Source organism: Symphalangus syndactylus, chromosome 21 (genome assembly GCF_028878055.3).
Source record: "Symphalangus syndactylus isolate Jambi chromosome 21, NHGRI_mSymSyn1-v2.1_pri, whole genome shotgun sequence".
Classification (NCBI taxonomy): Eukaryota; Metazoa; Chordata; class Mammalia; order Primates; family Hylobatidae; genus Symphalangus; species Symphalangus syndactylus.
In genome coordinates, this window is record NC_072443.2 from 43738740 (window position 1) to 43764224 (window position 25485).

Sequence of the window (25485 nt, forward strand, 5' to 3'; positions counted from 1 at the left end):
CCTGGATTCATCATCCACAGACATGGCTGGGAGGGGGCATATTAGCCTGCTTTTAAAGTTTCAAGTTCCCAATATATTACTTTTTTCTCTATTAATGTGTTCCAGTTACACAGTATAAACATTTTTTTTGCTAAGTTATTAGTGATGAGAGGAAAGTAATAAATATATTTAAGTTATATTACTACAGATTTCAAGCCAGATACTTTCAATTTGTGTGAGCTAAGAAGGATCAGGCCACCGCGGATTATTCTCCATTTTGGATTGACTTCTCTGCTAAAATAGATGTTTCTTTGCTGACATTCTCATTATCTTAGGACTCATCAGGAAATTGACATATCACCTCAGGAGTGCGGGTATTAACTTACGTTTTCTATTGTGGGCTTTGGCCGCTCATACCCTTGCACCCAGTACTTAGGAAAAATAAATAGAGAACATTTTTTCCTCTTTGGAAAAACTCTCTGAAAAAATAAATCCTACATCTTCCAGCACTACAAATTAAACACAGTTCCATCTGCAAATATGCCCAATTCACCCACCAAAAGCTAAACAAAATATATACAATTAACAATACAACTAAGGGACAGTCACAGTTACAGGTGACAGGCATAGTAATGTATACCAACACCTAGGCACAACGGAGCCAAATATGCAAGGGAGGTAGCAGGGTCTATTATGTCTAGGTATTGAGAACAAAAAATGGCAGAACTCACCAGTATCTGTGAACTCCCCTGGCTATTCTAAGAGAATTTAATACTCTTTTAGGATAGTTTCCAGTGGGGGAATTAAATATTTTTCAAAAATAAATAATCCGCGGATTACTTTTAGTCTGCAGACTAAAATTTAGTACACAGATTAAAATCCGGCCCATCAGAATAAATTCTCTCATGAACTAAAACACAACCAGGTGGACAAAAATAGAAAACCAGACTGAAAGAACTCGAGAGCACAAAATAAGACTCAACTGGGCCAACTAACAATTAGTACGCAGACTAAATATGGCCAGCGAAGTATGCAGCAAGGCCACAGAGATCCCAAAACACCCCTTTAAAAACAAAACCAAAAGTAAATAAATAAAACAGAACAAAATAAAACAAAGGAAAAAATAATAAGAAGAAAGAAAAGAAAAAGAGGAAGGAAAAAAGAAAGAAAAGAGAAAGGAAATACTGAAAAGAACCAAAACACTGACATGAACTTTTAAAGTGATTCAAATACTACCTCACCTATGCAGCAACTCATTTTCTTAAATTGAAACAAATATCAACTCCCATCACAAATACTAGTCCATAGAAGAAACTAACAGAAAAAAATCATTTTTTCAAAAAGAAAGTTTCTGCAGTATTGAACAAATGCAAAAAAGTCCTTAAATGAAGAATTATTCAAAATAAATTTGCATTTGGGTAACCAAAAAATGACAGAGGCAATTTCTGCCCTACATGTCCTAGAATAGACTTTGTCCTTCAAATTTCAACCTGGAGCTAAGTGTTGTGACTGAATCTCGAGCACTTTAAAAAGGCCATTTTTAAACAATCACATACACCATACCAAGACCTATGGTTAACATGCATCTCACAGCATCAGCTCTTAGCAACTCTATTGTATTATGTAGCCAATCAGAGCAATGTAAAAATGTCCATTTTAAATGGCTGTTGGCAGTGATAATTAATCTAACAGAACACAGAACAAGGGTCATGCCTGTTCCAAATAGCTATTCCTCATTAGTTTTTATTACAATAAATGTATAACACTCATCCTATATCCTGGTCATATACAAAATATAAGCATCCAGTTTTAAAAACTAATAAACCATGAATACTCCTAAAGAGCAACCCCAATATTGACTCTCAAGTAATCTATTAATCATCTGAAATTATATGCAATTTGTAAACCTAAACACAGGATTAAAAGTGAGACAATGCCATGGATTGTTGAATAGGTAATTATGTTAACTAAGAAAAGAAATTAAGTCTATTTAAGTGCTCATATGTAGCACATAATTCCATAATTACTTAACAAATTAGTCTATACTATTTTTTAAAATATTCTCCCTATCTCTACTAAAAATACAAAAATTAGCCAGGTGTAGTGGTGGGTGCCTGTAATCCCAGCTACTCGGGAGGCTGAGGCAGGAGAATCGCTTGAACCCAGGAGGTGGAGGCTGCAGTGAGCCAAGGTCGTGCCACCGCACTCCAGCCTAGGCAACAGATCAAGATTCCGTCTCAAAACAAAACAAAACAAAACAAAAAAACAAAAAAAACAAAAAACATATATTCTTTGGCAGTCTTTTACATGCTTTGCTACATTGATCTAATGATGCACTGACATACAAGGGTAATCCAATTCACTTTAAGTACTATCAAAAATGATTACCAGAGGCTACTGAAAACAACTTTCAGAGTCCTCCCAAGTAAAACTGCTATCTATGAAGTCGGCATCTAACAGGGTAGGATACACAAACTGAATTCAGCTCAAGTCTACTGCATATTTTTCTAACCTTTTCGTTAAGATACCAGTTCAGGTAAAGAAGGTTGAGCATAAGAAACACAAAGAATCCTTTCCTTAGCCATGACAAATCGAACATCTAGTGAATTTCAGCTGTACTAATTAAAAGCCTTATCGAGTTTTCCCAAGTTCTACTACAGGTAAGAAAAGTTATAAAGTAAGTCTTCATTTAATGTCATTGATAGGTTCTTGAAAACTGTGACTTTTAGTGAAACGTATAATAAAACCAAATGTTTTCCCTCATCAACGCTGAATGAACCAACATTATTTGAGGACCTATTGTGCATAATTTCACTAAAAGTTGCAGTTTCTAAGCACCTACTAACGATGTTAAATGACTGGCTGTGTATATGTAGATATCAGCATTTAACTATGTAACGTAATTTCCCTCCCTCACATCATGCACTGATGAAATAGTACTACATGCCTACATAGGAGTGTGATTTGCCAAATGTCCACTTATCCAATTTAATCTTTCATTGTTCAAAAAACAATTATTACAGTCAGGTTGGCCCTCCTACGAATATAGAAATATTTTCTTTTCATTCACCTCTCTCCACCTTGAGAGATATTCACCCAGGCTATAACAATTCCTAACCTTTTCTACACCTAGGCAAATCTTAAACCTCCCCTTCAACATCCCACCTCAGGTATTATCCTTAAGGGGGGTTCCTTTTTCCCTCCACCATCCTCACTGGAAGTCTGCCTTATAACACCTACAGCCATGTGGAACACCTCTGAACACTTGCAGCACAGAATCAGTATATGGTTATATGGTATCTCACATTATTCAATACTTGCTTCAACTAAGCTTTTCAACTGTCAGCTTTTCAAGGACAAAGACTATATATTTTACTTCTTTTGCATGCTTTATGGCACCCAGCACAGCACTGGTTACATAGAAGATACAAGATTCAAAGAATAAATGATAAACTAAAAATAGAATTTTGCCTTCTTTTCAAATCCACCCCTAACCTCATCCTTTGCCTCCCACAAGCAATCTGAAAATTATGTCTTACTTAGTATTCTTCTTTTTTCACATTATTCCTTTCACATGTGGATTAGCCACCCTAAATGCTGGATTTTAATGTGGGTTTCCAGCAAAGAAATAAGAATATATAGCCAGCAGAAATAAAAAAGTGAGGTCTACTAACAGGAAAATGGCTTTAGAAAGGGAGAGGAAGTGATTATTATAGCAATAATAAGGATGTGGGTAGAAATTTCAGTAGAGAACATACTATCTGTATTTGTGAGGCAAGTGAGAATGGTCTAGGTAGAATGTTCAGGGCAGAGGGGGGTTGAATAATAATATAAAAATTGATTTACCACTAGCAATAGAACAAAACAGACAAATGGCAACCTTAGGAGCCAATAGAAATCCCCAACATGGTTTTATGCTTTCTGGAATACATGTAAATGAAATGAGTAACGCAGAGAGACCAGAAAAGGTAGATAGAATGGATGTGAAAGAAAACTTTGGCAGCAATTTTTGTTTTGTACCCTCTAGGCCTCTCTGAAGGCATTTTAATAATATATTGAACAATGGTTAAAACAGGTAGGTTTACCAAGTTCTGAAAATTCTATTGAATGGCTCAGGGGAAAAAATGTAGCATTATGGACAAAGTCTTAAAAAGAAATAAGTATAGTGGGGCTTTTTGGTTCAGCTGTAAGCATAGAGAATAAGTAACTTTTTCAGTCAAAAATAATTCCTTTGAAAGCTGAAATGACCTGAGAATTCAATTTTCTGCTTACTCTGTTAGCCAGTTAGAAACACTAGTATTGATTCACTATGAAGCATGTTGACAGTGTTTTAGGAAATCAAGTATGCAAGGATTAATTTTTGTGAATAACGCTTTCTGGGAGACTTACCAAATGACCTATGGTCATACAAAAGCTACAGATACTTTACTATTAAGTATTAAACTACCATATACGCCAACAACTTGGCAACAAATATTTTGAAGTAATTGGCATTCATATTAATATTATTATTATAAAAAAGAAATTAGGAATTGCTATAATATATATGGTATAATTTGGTAGGTACTATAGGAGTTATGTGGTAGGATAATCATAAAGAACTTAGACAATGAGAAAACATTTCATGGGAGAAGTGAGATTTGAGATCTTAAGAAAGGTTAAGACTTGGTAAGCAGAGAAGAAAAAAGAACATTCTAAGACAGTGGAAGGGGGAGTAGAGATAGGGAAGGGAGACATTAGCAAGAGGCAGAAATGAATGTGGCTTCTCTGGGGAACAACTAGGAGACAATCCGACTAAACCAGAAAATCCAGCATGGCTGCATGGTCCCTTCAAAGTGAGCTACAAACTGGACAACACTCCAATATGTAGCCAACATATTAAATAGCACTAATGTAACTGTTAAGAGATCAGGGGCCTTAGGATTGTAATCTACTTCCTTCTATTAACCAGTTATTACTTTATTCTTTCATTACTCTGAAAGAATAAAACAGACATCTGTGCTACCTAACTGACCTCACAGGATTATTTATTACTAGGATAGAGGAGAAATGCTTGTCATAAAGAAATTTAAACAAGGTAGCAGGATCAGGCCCTCGAAAGTGGGCGGGAAGGCACCTCATACACCTACTATGATATAACCTTATTAAAAATCCCTAATCAATCCTAACTAGACACTAAAGTTTTAAATTCATTGCCTAACAACATGCATTTAAGGATACAGGAAGCTGTAAAACTTGGGAGAGACTGGGTTCAAGAACTAGATACCTCAAGAAGGTTGAGAATAGGACAAATACTAAATACTCTATTTTTCTGGAAAAGAAAGGCAGAAAAGATCAAGAACAGTGACTAAATAATCTGCCACCCAAATTGGGACCTTCCTGAGAGTGAAGAGGCAAGCAATTAATAGTTACACTGGACAAGCATAAACTGGCACATAGGATCACCCTTGTCATTATATGTATATAACGCTAAATTTTCCTAAAGGCTATGAGGAATCAGAGAAGAATTTTAAATAGGAGTGACAGTATCACACATGCTTTTAAAAAAAGCCAACTTTGACAGAAATGAGGAGGATGGATTAAAATGATGTGAAACCGAAGGATGGAAATCAGGAGGTAGGAGGTTGTTTTTAATAATTCTATGATATGATGGTGGCCTAAACTAAGGTCAGGGCAGTGGAGACAGAGAAGACAAATCAGAAAACTCCATTGGAGTGCTACATCCTTCACATTTATTCAAAACTAAAGTAATCCTTTATATGTATATTATGGCGGTATTTTCAAAATAATCCTGAGAAAAGACATAGCAGATAATCGCTATCTTACAAAAGAAAAAAAGCTGAGGCATAAACATTAGGAGCAGTGTTTAAACTAGATCCTCATCTGTATATAATAGCCCATCATTTAACCACACCTCCACATACTAAATGCAGAATTCAAATTTCTTCTCTTCTCCCAACCAATCTGTCTCTACTTAATTCTCAATCTACTTTTGCATCACTTCGTTTTCTTTCCATGTGTTTTTCTTCTTTGCAGTGTACAATGTACACCAAGGCATAGGTCTTCATCCCCTCACCTCCAATAATAATCCTTGTTTCAAAATATTAGCACCTATTTCCTTTCCTACTTAAGCCACAAGTGCTTTATTAATGAATTATGTTGCATTGGCTATTGCTATTATATAATAGCCCAGGGCAACTTATTGAAGTTTTTAATTCTCAAGATTTCTGCCATACACCACACTGGGATCATCTCAGTGTTATTTTTCTGCTATTTCTTCTACACACCTGTATCCCCTTACCTCAATGTTTTGACAAAAGACATTTTCTCTTTTGGTCTTTATTTCTGTCTACTTTTTTTTTTTTTTTAGAACAGCAGGTCCCAATCTTGGGGCTATAGCTGCATAACACAGCAGCACAAGAAACCAGGGTTCACATGTCCACAGCTTCAGGAGATAGGACTAACAGAAGACAGCAATAAAGGTGAAGTGGTTCTTGTTTCCTGACTCCTGTTTACCTGCCCCCCAAGGGCAAAATGGTCTTCTCTTTGGAGGACATTCTGTATGGTTTTTAAATTACTCAACTGGCTGCCTACCCTAAGAGCATTTCTCAAGTTGCTGTCCACTATCACAGTGGTAGGGAAAGGAGTCTGAGTTCTCTCTGGAATTTTAAGTTTTGCATTTTAATTCTTATAATAACCTATTTAAAAAAACCAACACAAGCATATTCTCAATCATCTAGATGACAGAGGAAAACAATAAAATTTCTGCATCTGAATTTACTTTTTTGTTTACAATCCCAGTAACACCCACTCTAGTGTGCACAAATGAGGAACCAACATAAGTGCACTTATTACATAATGCATGTGTATGAAGTGAAAACCAAATTATGTCAAAAAACACCAGATGAATGAAAGGTTCACAGTCCTTTTAATAGACAAAAAAGATGGGAGAACTGAATCATTATTCTACACATGGTACAGGAATGGAAACCTAAATAAATAGGCTTTACATAGACGATTCAAGTTTGAAAAAGCATTAGCGTAAGATATGAAAACATCAAGAATTCAAGAGGGCAAAGGAAGATTTAAAGCATACATATTTAGTACAGCTCTTTCATTAGCTGCATTTTAATTATAATCAACGATTCCTCACATTCTACTCTCGCTAATACTTGCATTAGAGAGATATAATTTGGGGGAAAATGCAGAATTTGACACACACTAAATACAGTGCCCCCTCCCTTTTATCTACAGGGGATATGTCCCCAGGACCCTTATGTGGATGCTGAGACTGCAAGTAGTACTAAACCCTACATATACTGTTTTTCTCTATACATACATACCAGTGATAAAAGCTTACTTCATAAATTAGGCACAGTAAGAGGTTAATAACAATAACTAATAATAAAATAGATTAGAATAATATCTATAATAAAATAATGTGAATGTAGTATCTCTCTCAAAATATCTTATTGTACTACATCACCTATTTCAGTCAGAGGCTGACCAAATGTAACTGAAACCTTAGATAAAGGAGGACTAGTGGCAGTCTTGATAAAATAATAATAATAATGGAGGATGGGGACTGTTAAATAGGATCTCATGGACTCAATTTCAGCTTTATATTTGTCAGAAACTCTATAAGAAGGGTAATATGTGACAAATACTTAGATTACACCAAAAAAAGAATTTTTCCTTTTCCTCATAAAAATAACATCATTATTAAAGAAAATATGAAAGTTTGAAAAGGTAGAACGAAGAAAATAAAATCGTGCACTTTCTTCTTACCCAAACTACTGTTGGCATTTTGGAATATTTCCCTGTATTTATTTAATACACAGAATTCTCTTTGTTGTTTTTCCCTTAACATGGCTGAAGTCATAGTATACTACAAATCACTTATTATAAACAATTTAACTTGCAATAACTATAATGGACTCAAACTGTAATGCAGCCTCTAAATCCAAGTAGGCCACCTGAGATTTTCTGGGTTTAGAGCCAGGTGAGAGTCCCTAAGTATCTTCTAACCCAGATTTAAAATAAGCCTTGAATACAAAGATCAAAGAACACTTTCGAATCTCAGACTACTTAGTGCTTACCATAAACTTTTAAAAAGGGGAGGCAAGATCGTGGTCTGTTGGCCAGGTTGTAGTAAAAGCTACAACCTGTAATTCTGGCACTAAAATACTATTGAGGTCTTTGATTGTAAATAGGAAATAAATAAATAGTAACGAGAATTTTCTGAAGATAGATAATGAGATTATGAGAACTTGAAGAAAAAGTAACTGGAATCATAATATATTTCATTAAGAGAGAGAGAGAGAAACATACTTTGATTCTACAGAGTGTAAATTATTTCACCTATAGCCCTAAATGACTTCACCTCGAATTATAAAAGACCTATAACCAACTAAATGAATTTAATTGTATATAAAATGAATTGTTATATGTACATTTTAAATACAGTAAGTCTCTCCTTAAAATACGTATTAAAAAGTCGATCATTTGTAACCCATGACACACACACACCCCTACACCTACACACACACACACACACACAGAGAAGTTTAATCTTGGCTTTGTCACAAGCCATCCATGTAATCTTGGGTAAGTCACTTTGAATCTTTGGTCAGAGTTTCTCAACTTGTAAAATGAGGAAGCTAGAGATTCACTCTACTTATAAACCCTACTGAGAAATTCTATTTTTTTTTCTGTTCATACTTAATCTCACAAATGAAACTAAGGTGAAAACACTTTTTAGTAAAATCTCTCTTAAAATCATTCCAATTAAATACCAAAGGAAAAAAAAAAGTTCCCTGGTACATTAGCAATTACGCTCTTTAGAACTGGTTCTATCTAATGTTAAGGTTGGGTTTTTCCAAAGGCTAGTGACATCCAGTTAACATATCAATTGTTTTTAATGTATACTCCCAGCAAGATTATATTTGCTTTCTAATCCTGTTTCCAAAATGCCAGTAGGAAAGTAAACAAGAGAGGAAAAACACAAAATGCCATCTATAATAAGGTACATGTTTTAACAGTTTAAAAGAATAAAGAAAATGTTTGAAATGTATGATTTGCTATATGATATTAAACTATACACCTCTATGTAAATAAACTTCTGAATTTTAGGTTGTCAAAATTTTATATAAGATCCTACTCCTAAATCAAATTCTGTACTTTAATGATATAAGTACACTGTCTTTACCTTGCAAATAAAAAACCAGGCTAGAAACTATCTACAGGAAATCAATGAGAATGAAACTATATAAAGTCAATTAAACACTCAAGTACATCTATATAACTATCTTTACATGCAGAACTGCTTGTATTCATGCAACTATCTGATCTCAAAATAGTTTAAGAACAATGAGAAACCTGTTTTAGTTAACTATTGATTAATATACTTTAAAAAAAAATCTGACTTACCTTAGTCCAAGGATGTGCCTTAATTTGAGGGAATTTAAATTCTGTGTAGTTTGGGTTCATTTCTCTGATTTGCTCCCTTGTTGGAGTTCCCAGGACCTAGATAAAGAAAGCAAGTTATTGCCATCTTTTCCTATATATTTACAAATTTAGTCTCTATGTTTTCAGGCATTGGATTCACTGAAAAAAGGAATTCCCAAGTTAAATAAAATACGTAACTCATTAAATAGAGCAGTGCTATGATTTGAGTATGTCCCCCAAAGCTCATGTGTTGGAAACTTAATACCCAATTCAACAGTGTTGAGAGGTGGGATGTTTAAATGGTAATTAGGTAATGGCTCTGCCCTTGTGAATGGACTCATGTCATTAAAGTGGCAGCAGGCTTGTTATTTCAAGAGCGGGTTGGTTAGAAATTAAGTTTGGCTCCCTCTCACTCTTGCCTTGTCTTGACTTTCTGCCTTCCAACATGAGATGATACAGCATGAAGGCCATCACCAGATGTGGGCCCTTTGACATTGGACTTTCCAGTCTCTAGAACAGTGAACCAAGTAAATTTCTATTGCTTATATATTACCCAGTCTTTGGTATTCTGTTATAGCAGCACAAAACAGACAAAGGCAAACAAACTTTGTGAAAGCCTTTTATCTGTAGCTGACTACAGATTCCATGCTGTATTACCACAGACAGACTTCTATGATAACAATAATGTTAAATTTGGGTCATAAAAAAGATTACCATACTCAAAAATATTCAAGTAAAAATCAGGTATCTTTGTTTTATCTAGAAAAACTATCTAACGCAATAATCACATCTGAGAGTATTTTTACTTCACTTAGTTCAGTATAGCCAAAGATTATACAGCTGTCCCTTGGTATTCAGATTGTTTCAGGAGCCCCCTGAGGATACCAAAATCAAGAGATGTTCGAGTCTCTTATATAAAATGGCATAATAGTTGCATATAACCTACTTACATCCTCCTATAATTTAAATCATCTTTAGGTTATTATAATACTTAGGTTATTACAATACTTAATGTAAATGCTATGTACATTGTTGTATTGTTTTTAAGTTGTATATTATTCTTCATTAATGTATTTTTAAATTGTTATTTTCTGAATATTTTTGATCTGCAGTCAGTTGATTCTGCGGATGCGGAACCTGCAGATATGGAGGGCCAATTGTATTATCAATGTATCAGGCAAAGTTTATTTTAAAACCGTCAATAATTCATTCAGTCGTTGAATATTTAGTGTCCCTTGTGTACAAGGAACTATGTTAGGACCTTTGGAGGATACAAAGAACAAGAGATTTCCTGCTACCATAAACTTACATATTTGTATGTCAAAAAAGTATAATTACAGTACACAACAAAAATGTATTTAGCACTTCATTGTCTCTACAGCTATACTAGGTACTGAACAAAAGAAAGTACATGGACCTGGCTGTACAAGATGGATGATAGGAAGAAACATTAAATGCTAAAAATTGAGGACTTTGAAGAGAAACACCACATATTACTCATCTTTATAAGACCTTGTAGAAATCAAATTTATTGAAATAAAATATTAAACCAGTTACAGTTCAAGAATAATTGCACAGAAGTAGAAGAATGCAATGGTAAGTACTAGATTTGTGGTGGCAACCAGTGAATAATCAGGCATAATTCTGTAACCATTCAGGGCAAAGTGAGGATTTGTTATGTTTTTGTCGTTGGTTCTAATTCTCTAGACTCTGCTAAAACTTTCAGAACTTCATTCAAATTTTAAGAAGTTCGTTCTTTAAAAGACACTCTTAAGAAAATGAAAAGGCTAGTCACAAACTTCGCAGAATATATTTGCAAAATATATTCTGCAAAGGGCTTGTATTTACAATATATAAAGAACTCTTATAATTCAAAAATAAGACAAACCGATACAAATCAGCAAAAGATATGTACAGACACTTCACCAAGGATGACAGAGAGATGGCAAATAAGCACAAGAAAAGATGCTCGGCATCATTAATCATTAGGGAAATGCTACTTAAAACAAGATACCACCATGTACCCAATAAGAAGGCTAAAATTAAAGACTATGTATAACAAGTCTTGGCAAGGATGTAGAGCAACTGAAGCTCTCACTATTGATGGTGGAAATGTGAAATGGTATACAGCACCTTGGAAAACAGTTTGGACGTTTCTTAAAAGTTAAACATATACATATCATACAACCCATCATTCTCACTCCTAGGTACGTACCCAAGAGAAATGAATGCATATGTTCATAAAAGACTTGTACTAAACAGTAGAAACAAACCAAAATGGCATCATCAAGTAAATAAATGGTACATAGCCATAAAGTAAAACATTACTCAGTAATTTAAAAAGAACATGGATGAATCTAAAAATAATTAAGCCAAGTGAGAGAAGCCAGACCAAAAAGAGTACCTAAAGTATAATCACATTCATATGGCATTCTAGCAAATTTTCTATCTATAGTGACAGAAGATCTATAGTTTTGAGAAGCAGGATTACAAAGGGACACTAGGAAACTACTGGGATTATGAATGTTCATTATCTTGGTTTCATGGCTGTAAGCATACGGCAAAACTTATCAAGTTGAATACTTTAAATACATGCAGTTTTTAAAAATATTTATTTTTGTGGATACATAGTAGGTGTATGTATCTGTGGAATATATGAGACACTCTGATGTAGACATACAATGTGTAATAATCACATCAGGGTAAATGTAAATCACACCTCAAGCATTTGTCCTCTGTTTATTTATATTTATTTATTTAGAGATGGAGTCTCACACTGTTGCCCAGGCTGGAGTGCAGTGGCGTTATCTCGGCTCACTGCAAGCTCCACCTCCTGGGCTCACGCCATTCTCCTGCCTCAGCCTCCTGAGTAGCTGGGACTACAGGTGCCCACCACCATGCCTGGCGAATTTTTTCTATTTTTTAGTAGAGATGGGGTTTCACAGTGTTAGCCCGGGTGGTCTCGATCTCCTGACCTCGTGATCTACCCGCCTCGGCCTCCAAAAGTGCTGGGATTACAGGTGTGAGCCATCGCACCCGGCCTATCCTTTGTTTTATAAACAACCCAATTATACTCTTTTAGTTATTTTTTGATATTTAATTAAATTATTATTGAGTATAGTCACCCTGTTGTGCTATGAAATACTAGATATTATTCATTGAACTCCATGAGTTCAATTGTTTTAATTTTTAGCTCTCATAAATAACTGAGAATATGTGAAGTTTGTCTTTCTGTGTCTGGCTTAACATAATGACTTCCGGTGCCATCTATGTTGTTGCATAAAACAGGATCTCATTCTTTATGAGTATATATATCACATTTTCTTTATCCATTCATGAAGTGTCCATGCTGATGAACATTTAGGTTGTTTCCAAATCTTGGCTATTGTGAAGAGTGTTGCAATAAACATAGGAGTGCAGATATCTGTTCAATATACTGATTTCCTTTCTTTTGGATATATACCTAGCAGTGCGATTGCTAGATGGTATGGCAGCTCTATTTTTAGTTTTTTTAGGAGCCTCCAAACTGTTCTCCATGGAAGCAGTACTAACTTACATCACCACCAAAAACATACAAGGATTCTGTTTTCTCCAAATCCTTGTCAGCATTTGATACTGCCTGTCATTTAGATAAAAGCCATTTTATCTGGGGTGAGACAATATCTCATTGTAGTTTTGATCTGCATTTCTCTGATGATCAGTGATGTTGAGCACCTCTCATATACCTGTTTGCCATCTGTATATATCCTTTTGAGTAATGGCTATTCAGATCTTTTGTCCATTTCAAAATCAGATTATTAGATATTTTTCCTATAAAGTTGTTGGAGCTTCTTATATATTCTGGTTATTAAGATCTTGTCAAATATTTTCTCCCATTTTGTGAATTGTCTCTTCAGTCTGTTAACTGTTTCCTTTGCCGTGCAGAAGCTTTTTATCTTGATGTGGTTCCTATGTGTAGTTTCTTGTATGCCAATTACCCCTGTAATAAAAACTTTCAGAAATTATTTAACTATTAGAATACATAAAGTTTGGGTAAGACAGATGGAAGGATATTCTGAGCTACAGAATTATTCATTGATATAAATCAAAAAGGAATCTAGTTAAAAATAAACCGACCTTTAACTGTGTATAAGGTAATTTCTGAGCAAACTCCTAATGTTATTGGAAAGAAAATAAAAAGGTGACTGTAAAAATAATCTAAATTATTAAGACTTATTCTAACCCCTATTTCTAACATTGTTCTAGGGACATGTGCATGTGTCTGTGTATGTGTATACATGTACCTGGTGAGAGGGTGAGGAGTGAAGAATGAGGGAGTAGTACTAATAAGCTTATCAATAATTCCGTCACATGCAACTCTATTGGATTCTTTTGAGAGCTGAAAACAAACAACAGCGGCAATGACATGAATAAATGAGTGTTTATAAATGTATACCTTCAGTGACCCCACAACCTACTGATTTCCATTTCAAGATATATACCCTAACAGAGAAATTCTTATACCTCTAAAGCAACATTGTTCATAATAATAAAATACTGCCAATAAAAGCAAAAATCCACCAGTAGAATTAACAAATAAATTGTGGCATAGTCATACAATAGTATACTAACTAGCAATGAAGACGGCTAAACCAGAGCTACCCATACCTTTATGGATGAATCTCACAAACACAGTGGTGAGCTTTTACTCAACAATGAATGCACACAACATGACTGCCTTATATAAAGTTTAAAATCAGACAACACTATAGTTTACATAGTAAAACTGTGTAAAAATAAATAAAAAACATAAGTATATTCATCATTAAAATCAAGTACGGATTATCTAGTTTAACATAGAGGATGTGGAAAAGGGGGCTGTGACTGGGATGGGGCAAAAGTAATTCTTCTAGCTCTAATTCTTAATATGAGTTGTAGTTACATGAATATTTACTGTTGTACTTAAAACAATATATTTGCATATACTTTTTCATTATGATATATTTCGAAATAACCAAAATGATACTTCAGAAATGCCCACTCTTGAATCAGTATTTGTTGTACAGCCGTCCTTTACATATTCAGTACTTTGCTAACATAAGACACAGTACTAACTCTTATGACGTCCATTAGTAAATGTATCCATTTACTGTGTAAACAGAAATCACATGGACTTCTCTTCTTAAGCATTCAGCTAACTTTCCTATAGAGGTTATGGGGGATAATTCAAGAGTTACCGATATGGTTTGGCTATGTCCCTACCCAAATCTCATTTTGAACTGTAGCTCCCATATTTCCCTCATGTTGTGGGAGGGACCCAGTGGGAGATAACTGAATCACGGCGGCAGTTTGTCCCATGCTGTTCTCATTATAGTGAATAAGTCTCACAAGATCTGATGGTTTTATAAAGGGGAGTTTCCCTGCACAAGACAAGCTCTCATCTCTTGACTGCCGCCATCCATGTAAGATATGACTTTGCTCCTCCTTGCCTTCTGCCATGATTGTGAGGCCTCCCCAGCCATGTGGAACAATTAAACCCCTTTCCTTATTAAATTATGCAGTCTGGGGTATGTCTTTATCAGTAGTGTGAAAACGGACTAATACAGTTACAATGTATAATGTAAAAGTCAGGATGTTCCTTGAAATGAAAGTTTCACAATTCTTGTTTTTTTTTTTTTTATTTATAACCTAAGAATATTCCTAATGGAAGCAAATCTGTGAAATACACAATAAAACAGTTGAGAAACATATGCTTATACACAAGGTATGCTTAACATATAAACTTTTAATAATTTATTTAAGGTACAACATGTGTGTGTACTCACTCTCACATCCTTCTCCCTAAATTCACTGTCTCACAGCCACTTAGATCTAAACATTTTACCTAATATTATGTTAAGGAAAATTTCAAACAAAAAAGTTGTGAAAGTTTTACAGTGAACACCAACCCACTATATCCACTATCCATATTCTCCAACTAACACTTTACTATATTTGGTTCATCACATACACAACCCTCTATCCATACATCAATCCACCTATTTTTTTGATGCATTTCAAAATAAGTTGCAGATATCAGTACACATCAGCATGCATATAATTAAGGTTTGATATTTATAACTTTTTATGTATTTTTTTTACATACCTTGAATCTTCCTTTAATATATACCAGAAAATGCATGTAGAAAATCTTTATCACAATGGGAAATAATCTGCTTTGATGAACAGTTATGATATTTAAAAAATATTTTTTTCTTCTGCAATTCATTCCTTTATAAAGATTAATACACTTTTACCATCAGTTTTGCTGTTGATTTGCATTTATTTCACCTGTGTTCCCCACTGGTTAAAAAAGGTTTCTTTATTATACTTACAATCAGTGGTCAGGGTTTTAACTAGCTATATTCTTTACCTTCAAAATATGGTTATCAGTGACTGTTAAGAGGCTTTAACTACCAACCTGTAAATAGAATTGTGGATGTATTCACTATAAATTATTTTAAAAAGCAGTTAACTAAAAAAAAAAGTCTGTCAGCACAAAATGGCAAAGAAAATCCTATTCATCCATTTACCATCACATGACTGAATCACGAAGGCTATTAGATGGGAAACAGAGATCCTAACATTACGGTATGTTCCATGTTTAATTCAACTACTATCATTTTTCTTGTCTTTTTCTTATTGTGTTTTAAATCTTAACACCAGGTTCTCCTTAGGGTGGCTGACAGTGGGATTTATAACATATTAAAAAATACTAAAAATTTAAAAAGCTCTCAAATTTGAAACACTGAAGAATATTTTATTATGACAAGGACCTCACAATATAGGGAAAAAAGCACTTATTTCTGTTGGTGACTTCTAATGATAAACCAATTAAAACAAAACATTAGGGAGCAATTTAAAAATGCCTACTATCCTTAGACGTGATCATGAATGGTCACAAAAAAATATTTAAAAAAATGGAAACGAGAGATTTTCTAGTTCAGGGGTCAGCAAACGTTTTCTGGAAAGGGCCGGACAGTAAATATTTAAGACTTGTGGGACACAAAGTCTCTGTCACTACTCAACTCTGCAACATGAAAACAACCACAAACAAAAGTTTATTTACAAAATTGGGTAGCAGACTGTGTTTGGCCCCTGGACCCTACAGTGTTGACACTTGATCTAGTACAAACATTTTTAAACATGAGAAAAACAGACCCAGAAGGAGTATCTTTTCAGAGGTCATAACTAGAAATAGAGCTAGAAAGTAATTTAAATCTTATCAGTGGTAAACAAATTTTAGGAGGTGGCATCAAAGAATCTGGTTATTGAATGTGGCTGGAAGGTAAACAATTTCAGTAGTTCTGAAAAATCTTGATGCTATTAGGCAAGAAGGAGTAGATCTGGAAAAGAAAATAGTATTTGAGACCAGACATTCAGGAAAAACCAGAAAGAGCTCTCCACCAAGTGGTGAACATTAAATATATTACTTAGAAGAGAGCTTGAGGCTAAAAGAACTGCTTTGGTAGTACCTGCAGTATAAGTGCTAGGTGGCTGTGACAGTGTATAACAGGCAAAGCAGACAAAGAAGAGTGCTAAAGATGGGAATACAAATACACAGAAAAAACGAGAAATTTAAACAGACGGCTGAGTTAGTAGTACAAGGAGTTGGGCGAGGTCCCATAAGACAGTGACACCATGGGGGCAAAGGAAGGTGAACACTTAAACGATGAAGAAGTATCTTATGACACAATGAACCCAGGCAAAAAATAAAGCCCAAAAGTGTTCACTGCAGGTGGCCATTAAGATTTCCTTTCTGATCTTGCTGAGGTCATGAGAAGAGCAAGCCGACCATAATCATCTGACATGAGTTTAGTGGAATTAAGTTTTCCTTTCAAAAAGTACTGCCAGTGAGAGAGAGGAGAGAACAAAGAACAAGTATTTATTAAGCACATAGCATGGAAGAGCAGTGTGCTAGATACATCAATTTTCTTTTCTCATTTGAATTTTACAGATACAATATTATTCTCTTTTACACTCGAAAAACCTAAGGCTGACAGAAGTCTCAAGGTTACAATTTGTCAGTGGTAGATAGGGATACAAATGCATGTGTCACTGACTCCCTAAAATGGTCTATCCAATGTTAAGGGCAGAAAACAAGGAAGAGTTTTTACAAAATAACTTTTAAAAAGTCATTTTCTTAAACTACACTGATTATACCATAAAAAAGAAACCTGAATCCTTTTGAGTTGTATAAAATATATAAAGGTTTTGTAAGATCACGAGGTTATAAACAAGTTTCAAAAGTTAAATAGACTTTTTGGCAACTTAAAAAAAACCCTGATTTAAATAAAATCTACCCCTATCATGGTAATTCAACTTAATAAAACGAACACTAATATTATACTGAATGGGCAAAAACAGGAAGCATCCTCTTTGAGAAGTGGAATAAGACAAGGATGCCCACTCTCACCACTCCTATTCAACATAGTACCAGAAGTGCTGGCCAGAGCAATCAGGCAGGAGAAAAAAATAAATGGCATCCAAATAGAAAAAGAAGTAGTCAAACTATTTTCTTTGCAGATGATATGATTCTATACCTAGAAAGCCCTAAAGACAAAGGTTCCTGTCAAAAGGTTCCTGGAACTGATAAATGCCTTCAGTAAAGTTTCAGGATACAAAATCAACAAATGAAAGTAAGCAGCATTTCTAAACACCAATAATGTTCAAGCTGAGAGCCCAATCAACAACACAATCCTATTTACAATAGCCACAAATAAAATAAAATAAAATAAAATAAAATAAAATAAAATAAAATAAAATAAAATACCTAGGAATACCTCTAACTGAGAAGGTGAAAGATCTCTACAGGGAGAACTACAAAACGCTGCTAAGAGAAATCACAGATGACACAAATGGAAAAGCATTCCACACTCATGGATTAGAAGAATCAGTACTGTTTAAACGGCCATACTGCCCAAAGCATTCTACAGATTCAATGCTATTCCTATCAAACTACCAATGTCATTTTTCATGCTATTCCTATCGAACTACCAATGTCATTTTTCACAGAACTAGAAGAAACTATTCTAAAATTCACATGGAACCAAAAAAGAGCCCATATAGCCAAAGCAATCCTAAGCAGAAAGGACAAAGCCAGAGGCATCACATTACCTGAGGTCAAACTGTACTATAAGGCTACATTAATCAAAACAGCATCATAATGGCACAAAAACAGATTCATAGACCAATGGAACAGAACAGAGAACCCAGAAATAAAGCCACACACAGCCATCTGATCTTCGTCACAGTCAACAAAAATAAGCAATGGGGAAAAGATTCCCTATTCAATAAATGGTGCGGGGATAGCTGGCTAACCACATGCTAAAGAATGAAACTGGACCCCTATCTTTCACCATATACAAAAAGTGACTCAAGATGGACTAAAGAATTAAATGTAAGACCTCAAACTATAAAAATTCTACAAGAAAACCTAGGAAACACTATTCTGGACATTGGCCTTGAGAAGTAATCTATGGGTAAGTCCTCAAAAGCAATTGCAATAAAAACGAAAATTGGTGAGAACTAATTAAAGAGCTTCTGCATAGCAAAAACAACTATCAACAGAATAAACAGACAACTTACAGAATTGGAGAAAACAGTCACAAGCTACACATCTGACAGAGGTCTCTTATCCAGAATCTATAAGAAACTTAAAACAAATCAACAAGCAAAACACAAATAACCCCATTAAAAAATGGGCAGAACACATGAACAGAAACTTCACTAAAGAAGACATGTAAGTGGCCAACAAACATGAAAAAAATGCTTCACATCACTAATCATCAGAGAAGTGCAAGTCAAAACCACAATGAGATACCATCTCACATCAGTCACAATGGCTAATTAAAAAGTAAAAAAACAACAGATGCTGGTGAGGCTGCAGAGAAAAGGGAACACTTATATGCTATTGGTGGGAATGTAAATTAGTCTAGCCATTGTAGAAAGCAGTTTAGAGATTTCTCAAATAACTTGCTTGACCCAGCAATGCCATTACTGGGTATATATCCAAAAGAAAAATTGTTCTACCAAAAAGATACAACCATTTGCATGTTCATCACAGCATTCTTCACAATAACAAAGACACGGAATCAACCTAGATGCCCATCAACAGTGGACTAGATAAAGAAAATGTGGTACATATACACCATAGAATACCATGCAGCCATAAAAAAAACTACGTCCTTTGCAACAACATAGATGCTGCTGGAAGCCATTATCCTAAGCAAATTACCGCAAGAATAGAAAAGCAAATACTGCATGTTCTCACTTATAAGTGGGAGCTAAACACTGGGTAATCATGGACATAAAGATGGCAATAACACAAACTGAGGACAACTAGAGCGGGAAAGATGGCTGCAAAACTAACTACTGGGTACTATGTTCAGTACCTGGGTGACAAGATCATTCATACCTCAAACCTCAGCATCACACAATATACCCAGGTAACAAACTTGCACATGTACCCCTGAATCTAAAATAAAAGTTGGAAAAAAATATTTTAAACTGTTAATAACAGAGGTCTTTAGCAACAGAAGAATAGTATGAAGAAATAGTCATCTAACTGGCTAAACAAGATAAAATTGAGTATAAAAAATCTAAAACTTATTTTAAAATGCTTTGTAAAATATACTTAATAGAATGCCATGCAAAGGCTTGCACTGTATTATTATTTTTTAAAAGGCTATTATGGACTCCTGCATCTAGCTGTGATGAAATAACGAACACTGAAACTGCCCTCCAGGTGTAAACAACTAAGAAACTGGCCGACAAACAAAATTCAACATTTTTAAAGAAGTAGGAAAATATAAGAAGAGAAAAAATCAAAAGTCAGTCAACAGACACAGATCTAGAAATGACAGAGATGACAGAATTAGCACATAAGGACTTTAAAATAGCTATTATAACAAGGAGAGAAACAGAAGATATAAAAAAGAACCAAATGGAAATTGTACAGTTAAAAAATACAGTACGTGAAATTAAAACTTCACAGGAGAGGATTAACAGGTTAGACACAGGGAAGAAACTCAATCACTGAATTAAAAAAATAGCAATAGAAACTATCAAAGCTGAAGCATGGAGGGAAAAAACATGTACACATGTGACTTGAGTCTGATGGTGGGAAGCAGGGGGTGGGAAGTAGGGCAGATGCAGAAAAACTATTTGAAGAAACATTACCAAAACTTACCCAAATTTTATAAAAACCGATTATCCCACAAACACAAGAAGTTCAATGAACCTTAACGAGGACAAATACAAAGAATACTATAAAAACTCCTAATCAACTGATAAAAGCCAGTCACAAAGTGAAAATCTTCAAGAATGCCAGAAACACATTATAGACAGGGTATATACAGGTTATCAACAGCTGACTTCTTATCAGAAACAATGAAAGCCAGAAGAAAATAGAGACCTCTCCAAAAACTGCAAGAAAAACCCTGGAAACCAAGGGAAACCAATTCTGCGTCAAGTGAAAATATCCTTCAAAATACATTTTTAGGCAAACAAAAGATAACCGAGTTTGTCACCAGCGGATCTTCACCACAAAAAAGTAGTTCAGGATTAAAGAAAGACTTCCAAATGGGCATTCTGATCTACACAAAGGAATAAAGAGCACCGAAAATGGTAAATATGTGGTTAAATGTATGATATTTCCCCCTCATTAAAAAATTCCTCTTGAAGAAATTGCTTAAAGCAAAGTAACAACTGTTGCGGGAAGTCAGGGACCCTGAACAGAGGGACCAGCTGGAGCTGCGGCAAAGGAACATAAATCGTGAAGATTTCATTTTAATATGGACATTTATCACTTCCCAAATAATACTCTTATAATTTCTTATGCCTGTCTTTACTTCAATCTCTGAACATAAATTGTGAAGATTTCATTTTAATATGGACATTTATCAGTTCCCAAAATTAATAGTTTTATAATTTCTTATGCCTGTCTTTACTTTAATCTCTTAATCCTGTTATCTTCGTAAGCTGAGGATGTACGTCACCTCAGGACCACTACTGTGTTAACTGTACAAATTGACTGTAAAGCAAGTGTGTTTGAACAATATGAAATCAGTGCACCTTGAAAAAGAACAGAATAACAGCAATTTTCAGGGAACAAGGGAAGACAACTATAAGGTCTGACTGCCTGCAGGGTCGGGCAAAATACAGCCATATTTTTCTTCTTGCAGAGAGCCTATAAACGGACATGCAAGTACGGAAGATATCGCTAAATTCTTTTCCTAGCAAGGATTAATACTCTGGGAAAGAAATGCATTCCTTGGGGAAGGTCTATAAACGGCTGCTCTGGGAGTGTCTGATAAGGAAGGACTGAAATACGCCCTGGTCTCCTGCAGTACCCTCAGGCTTACTAGTGTGGGGAAAAACCCCGCCCTGGTAAACTTGAGGTCAGATTGGTTCTCTGCTCTCAAACTCTGTTTTCTGTTAAGATGTTTATCGAGACAATACATGCACCTCTGAATACAGACCCTTATCAAAAGTTCTGCCTTTTGTCCTGTTTCCTCACAAGCATGTGATATTTGTTCTGCCTTTTGCCCTTTGAAGCACGTGATCTTGTGACCTACTCCCTGTTCTTGCATCCCCTCCCCTTTTGAAATCCTTAATAAAACTTGCTGGTTTTGCGGCTCAGGTGGGCATCACGGTTCTACCGATATGTGATGTCACCCCCGGAGGCCGAGCTGTAAAATTCCTCTCTTTGTACTCTTTTCTCTTTATTTCTCAGCCAGCCAACACTCATGGAAAATAGAAAAAACCTAAAATATTAGGGGCGGGTTCCCCCGATAAACAACAAATATTGTAAGGATTTAACATGTAGAATTAAAAAGTATGAAAACTATAGCAGAAAGAACAGGAAGGGGAATGGAAATACTGTCACATGGTTCTTGTTTTCTATATGACACGGTACACTACTAGTTGAAGACAGACTGTAATATATTGATGCATATTTTAAACCCTAGACCAACCTCTAAAAATGCAACAAGGAGGTATAGCTTAACAGCCAATAGAAAAAATAAAAACCACTGATTTAATCCATAGGTGGCAGTAAGAGAGGGGGAAAAACAGAGGAAAGGAAAGATGGGATGAAAAGAAAACAAATATGAAGGTGCAAAACTTAAACTCAACCACAGTGATAATTACACTGAATGTAAATAGTCTAAGTACTTCAATTACAAAGGCAGAAACTGTCAAACTCAATTAAAAAACACCTAACTATATGTCTGTAAGAAATGCACTTTAAATTAAAACACATAGAGTAAAAGTAAAAGAATGCAAGAAGTTATACCATGCAAATACTAATCATAAGAAAGATACAGTGCCTATATTAATATAAGAAAATGAAGACTTCAGGATAAGAAAATTAAACAAAAATTAAGAGGGGCATTTCCTAATGATGAAAGTCATTTTAAGACTAAATCTAAAATTATTGAGAATACCATGTGTTGATGAGAATGTGAAGCACTGGAATTCTGATGCATTGGTGGGAGTGTAAAATAGAAAAACTGCTTTGGAAAATAGTTTGGTAACCATACACTTAACCGTATGATCAGCAATTTCAGCCCTACTTTTTTATTCAAGAGAAATACAAACATATGTCTGCAAAAACACCTGTAAACAAACATTCATAGGAGCTTTACTCATAATAACCAAAACCCCAAAACAAGTCAAATGTCCATTCACAGGTGAATGGGTAAACAAATTGTGGTATACTCATAAAACAGAATACAATTTAGCATAAAAAGGAATAAACAGGTGATACAGGCAGCAACATTGACGAATCTCAAAAACATGATACTGAGCAAAAAAAGCCAGATACAAAAGAAATGTATGATTTCGTTTATGAAATTCTAGAATAGGCATCTTTAGTGACAGAAAATAGATCAATGATCACCTGAGAGAGAAGATGGGAAACTGATCACAAAGGAGAATGAACAGGGTGACCAACCATCCCAGTTTGCCTGGGACCATCTTGGCAAACCCCTCAGTCCAGGCAAACTGAGACATTTGGTCATTCCAGGCTATAAAAATAAACATTTTTAGGGTGATAGAAATGTTCTAAATCTTGACCATGGTAGTGGTTATATGGGTAGGTTTGTTGAAATTTACTAAATTGTCATTTAAAATGCCTACATTTTATTACATATAAATTATATTTCTATTAACTTGATTTAAAAAGTAAAAAAAAAAAAAGGGACCATTATGTAACTTGTGTTGCCTTTACTAAATGCAAACAGAAGTTTAACCTTCTTAAATTGCTATTTATAAGGCTAGCATTAAAAGTATGAGAATCTGTCAAACCCTAAAATCAGAACTATTTTATATACAATATGCACATTTTTTAAGAAAGCAAAGATGAGACATAATCCAGAGGCATTTAAAAAGCTTTTCAGCCTCTGAAGTTATTCACATTTCAAAACGTTTACTTAGAGCCTATGCTCAAGAAGCTCTAGGGCAGACAGACTTGTACATAAATCAACAACAATCAGGTGACAATAGTATAGCAAAGTAAGTATAGGTAATGTGTGAGGTGAAAGTGCTACACTGCACTGGAAAGAGGAAGGGATTCAGGAAAGGTTCTGGAAGGGGAGTCAAGAGCCGATTTTACTTAGGGAATGTAGGAGGCAAATGAGTAAAAAGTATATTCTATGCACACTAGGTGTGTAGGTGAAAAACAGCATTCTAAAAGAGAATAAGGACTGGATTATAGATGGATGATATAATTAAAGGCTAAAAGGTAAGCAAGTGACAGATATGAAGAGCAAAGATTCAGAATGCATTACTATCTTTAACACCACAAACATAAGACATTTTAACAACTATCCTATTTCAACCTCTGAGTATATCTTTAGGTTTTATATTAAGTTTTTATTAGGTTCAGAGCATATTTCTACCTGATTTACTCCAGCTGAATTCTACATTTGGAACTTTCGAAACAGAATAATTGAATAATTTTATAGACAAAAAAGATGTTTGACAAATTCTCATTTCATACACAAAACAAGTCTGAGGGTTCACTTGAATTTTAAGAGATGGAAATTTTTTTTCTCCAAAACATTTAGACTAAAGACATATATTTTAATTAATACTTATTCCTGGATTTCCTGAAAACTGAGTTCTTTTTTGACTTAAAGGAAATTAAACCACATGGAAATGTTTTATGCACTCTTCTGTAAGTATATTTCATACAACAGAGGGGGGAATTTAAAAAATTATCACACCAATGGGGAGAGAACATATTCTCAGTTATCTATTACTAGAACTCATGATCTTTCCATTTGTTGCAAAAAGCATCAAGATCAGCCTGCCCCACCCCTTTGGGGATGCTGTTCATCCCCTTACTATTAAATCAATCAATTTATCTGTTCCTGGTCCCACCTAGTTACAAATTTATCCAAACACTGAAAAATATCAACACAGGAATTATGAGTTGATAATTACTGTCTTCAAAGAAGTAATATGGCCCAAGAAGCACCTGACAAAAAGCAACTGACAAAAGCTCTGAAACGCTAGTACTTCTTGCACAACCTTGTTTATTTTATAGTTCAACACCAGAGGTCGCCAAACTTCAGCAATAGAGGTGCATGTGTAGCCTTTAAGAGCGAAGTAAAAGAAAGCAATTGTGAATGGGAGTTCACTCATGATTTGGCTCCCTGTTTGTCTGTGATTGGTGTACAAGAATGCTTGTGATTTTTGTACACTGATTTTGTGGAAAAAAAAGAAAGCCTATTAGAAATGTTGCTACTCTGCTTAAAATCCTGCAATTGCTTCCAACTGCTTACAAGCTAATGTGATCTGGCCACCGTCAACAGCTCCAGTCTTCTCCTTCCTGGTAAACTCATATTCTATCAACTCACCAGGCAGAACCTTAAGCAACAACCATAAAGAAACACACCAAACCTAGTTTTACTAAATATTTATCCACTCCCTTCCCCTCCCTATCTGGTAAATGCTTTTTCATGTTTCAAGATTCAGCTCAATGGTTAGCTCTCCTAAGAAGGCTTTCCAGACAGCACTACTCTGAGTGAAATG

At 34.8% G+C, this 25485-nt stretch overlaps 1 protein-coding gene across 4 annotated transcripts in view; it reads right to left on the reverse strand.

Moving 5' to 3' along the window:
* GSK3B (glycogen synthase kinase 3 beta) overlaps positions 1-25485 on the reverse strand; it is a 251570-nt gene that overhangs the window by 45116 nt on the left and 180969 nt on the right. For all 4 annotated transcript variants that reach the window (XM_055260260.2, XM_055260261.2, XM_063630117.1 and 1 more), the window contains exon 8: positions 9409-9504. In XM_055260260.2, the coding sequence (XP_055116235.2) occupies positions 9409-9504 (96 nt within the window). The remainder of the gene's footprint in view (positions 1-9408; positions 9505-25485) is intronic.